The sequence below is a fragment of the Tupaia chinensis genome, unplaced genomic scaffold (assembly GCF_000334495.1).
Source record: "Tupaia chinensis unplaced genomic scaffold, TupChi_1.0 Scaffold000201_1, whole genome shotgun sequence".
Taxonomy (NCBI): Eukaryota; Metazoa; Chordata; class Mammalia; order Scandentia; family Tupaiidae; genus Tupaia; species Tupaia belangeri.
In genome coordinates this window covers 3,106,002-3,108,875 of record NW_006159676.1, presented here as the reverse complement: position 1 = coordinate 3,108,875, position 2,874 = coordinate 3,106,002, and the positions used below count along the sequence as shown (strand labels likewise).

The 2,874-nt window shown below is 58.0% G+C and overlaps 1 protein-coding gene across 1 annotated transcript in view; it reads right to left on the bottom strand.

Annotated features, from left to right (window-relative positions):
* Nucleotides 1–422: 422 nt before the first annotated feature.
* Nucleotides 423–2,874, bottom strand: part of NR2F6 (nuclear receptor subfamily 2 group F member 6) — a gene marked incomplete in the record, with an annotated part of 14,254 nt that continues 11,802 nt past the window's right edge. The window contains 2 exon segments of the mRNA XM_014587326.2: nt 423–1,180; nt 2,805–2,856. Coding sequence (XP_014442812.2) covers nt 936–1,180; nt 2,805–2,856 — 297 coding nt within the window.

The window sequence follows — 2,874 nt, the reverse complement described above, 5'->3', positions numbered from 1 at the left end:
ACATTTGGGCATGTGGGATATACCTGCTTGAACTACCATGCCACCTGGCTGGTCTTGTTTTTGACTTTGTAGCATTTATTTATTTCTTGTTTCAAGCTGCCAGGTCCGGGACTCGAACCGCAACTGACCGTGTGGGAATCCAGTGGCTTAATCAACACACCATTTGCTGCTCCCTCTTTTGTTTAAGGTTTTTGCTGTGGGGTGTGTGTGCTCACTGGAGAAAAGACCATGAGAGGAAAAGCAAGAAATCACCCCAGGGGGGATGGCCACACTGCAAACCCTCCTCCGTTCTCCTGGTGTTGAGGGGCCTGGATTCGAACCTGGGTCAGCAGTGTGGGATCCAGCTCCCTTACCCACTAGACTATAGGGCTGGCCCTTGAATTAAACTTTAATCACCTTGGAAGAGATGATGAGGGTGGCCGTGCAGGTAGGAAACATCTTTATTATCGGCCTCGATTCATTTTTCATGTAGTGTCTGTCTCGGAGGATGCGTCCTGAGGGCCCGCCCGCCCTGACCCCTCTGCCTGGTTGTGGCTGTCCCTTGGGTCCAGACACCAGATTTGTCCATCCCGCCAGGAAAGCCAACCCTACTGTCCCATGACTTCATGCTCGGGACGCTGCCCCACGAGGCTGCCCCAGGATGGGACCTCTGACCCTCCTCCCTGCCACCTTGGCCTGGGGTTTGGGGCAGAACCAGGCTGGGACCTGGGCGATCCGTCTCTTTTTGGTTTCATGATCATTTAAAAAACAAACAAAAAATGACAAAACATCTCACAGTCTTTAAAAAATAGAAGTCTGAGGAAGATGCCGAGGTCCTCCGGCCAGGGGGCGGGGTGGTGGAAGCCCCAGCAGGTGGGTCTCACGCGGCGTGCAGACCCGTTCCACCGAGGCGCGCCCCGCTGCGCTGCAGTCACTGGCCGGAGCCGTAGGGCCAGTTAAAGGTGCTTCCCGACAGCAGCATGTCCCGGATGAGGGTCTCGATGGGCGTCTTGCCCACCAGGCGCATGAAGAAGAGCTGGGAGATGAGGGAGGCGGGGACAGCGCGCAGGGCCGGCAGCCGCAGCAGGCCGGAAGCGCTGCGGCTGGGACGGGTACTGGGCCCGCACGTACTCCGTGAGGGCCACCTGCGCCTTCTCCTGCAGGCTCTCCACGTGGGCCGGGTCCGAGAGGCCACAGGCATCTGGGAGGAGGAGGGGACGAGAATACAGGCAAGGTCAGACCGGGGGGATGGCGGAGAACCCAGGAGGGCCCACGGAGCGGGGAGGGCTGAGGCAGGGGCTTGCTGAGGGCTGAGGGCTGTGGATAAGGGCAGGGGCGCTCCAGGTGAGGCATGGGTCCTAGGCAAATAAACTGGGATATTGAAGGACCAGCAGTTGGCGTAATGGCCGTGTGGCTGGACTCCCATGTAGTCGACCACGGTTCGCATCCCGGCCCCGGGGGCTTAAACTCACGCCGGGCGCGTGTGCGTGCGTGCCCAAGATCCCGAGAGAAGGGATTATGGTGTGGCCATCCCTCCCTGGGGGGTGATTTCTCGCTTTCTGTCTCTCTGTCTCTCTCTCTGTCTAGCAAGCACACGCCCTATAGCAAAAACCTCTCCAAACACTGATGATGGTGGGGTGGAAAGAGCAGAGAAAAATTCTTCTGGGAAGATAAGGGGGGGTAAAGTCATATTTAGCAAATGAAAGCCATCTGCCAAGTGGTCGGGAGCATTTTAGCAGGAGAATGAATCCCCAAGGGACAGGCTGGGAAGACTTTTTTAGTTATAGGGAGTGTGGGCTAACCGGAGAGCTAGAAAGCAAGAAATCAGCCCCAGAAGGATGGCCACATGGCAATCCTCCACCCCTTAAGTCTCGTTCTGGAGATTTAGTGCATGCACACACACGTGCCAGGAGTGAGTTTTAAGCCTCTGGGTCTGGGACTCGAACCCAGTCTACTCCGTGGGAGTCCAGTGACGTAATCACTACGCCATCTGCTGGTCCCAGACAGGGGAAGCCTTTTATTTTTCTTTTTGAGAGGTTTTTGTTATAGGGTACGTGCTCTTGCCAGACAGACAGAGACAGAGAGACAGAGAGACAGAAAGCAAGAAATCACCCCCCAGGGGGGATGGCCACGCAGCAATCCCTTCTCCATTCTCCTCTCGGGATCTTGGGCACGCACATGCGCCCGGCATGAGTTTTAAGCCACCAGGTCCGGGACGCGAACCGCAGTCGACTACGTGGGAGTCCAGTGACATAGCCATTACACTAACTGCTGGTTCCCGAGACCGGGGAAGCCTTTTGTCCGAAGCTCAAAACGAGCTGCGCTACCTGTCGCTGGAATACGGTACCGCTTGCGCAGCAGACACAGGGTTACTAAGGAAGGTCTGGTACGCTCCTCCCCTCGGTGGGCGGGTCCTTCTAGCCACGCCCCTATCCCAATTGATGCGTCCCTAGCCACCTGTAGGTGGCCCTGGTCTGAGATCTGGGGGCACAAGGATTAGGAATGGGGAAGGGTTCATGGGGACCAGAACTGTGTGCCCCGCGTCCCCCAGTCTCATCCTGTCAGTGCTATTGAACACGAAGAGGGGGGTACGGGGCCCCAGGGAGCCTGAGAATTAGGGAGAATCTGGGGTGCCCCAGTTCAGAGTCGTTCGAATCAGAAAGTGGGGGGCATCAAGGTGCCACACTCCTCCACTGCCCCCCACCAGCGCTCATAACGCCACATCTGGGGAACTGGGAGGAATTGGGGTGGGGCGGCCTAGGGTGTGGGTCTCTCCCCCTTCACCCCCCCTGCGCGCCCCGGGATCCGTGCGCCCCGCATCTCACCCGGCGTGAAGAGCGCAATGGCCTTGAGGCAGCCGTACTCGGCCGAGTCCACCTGCAAGCGGCCCCCCTT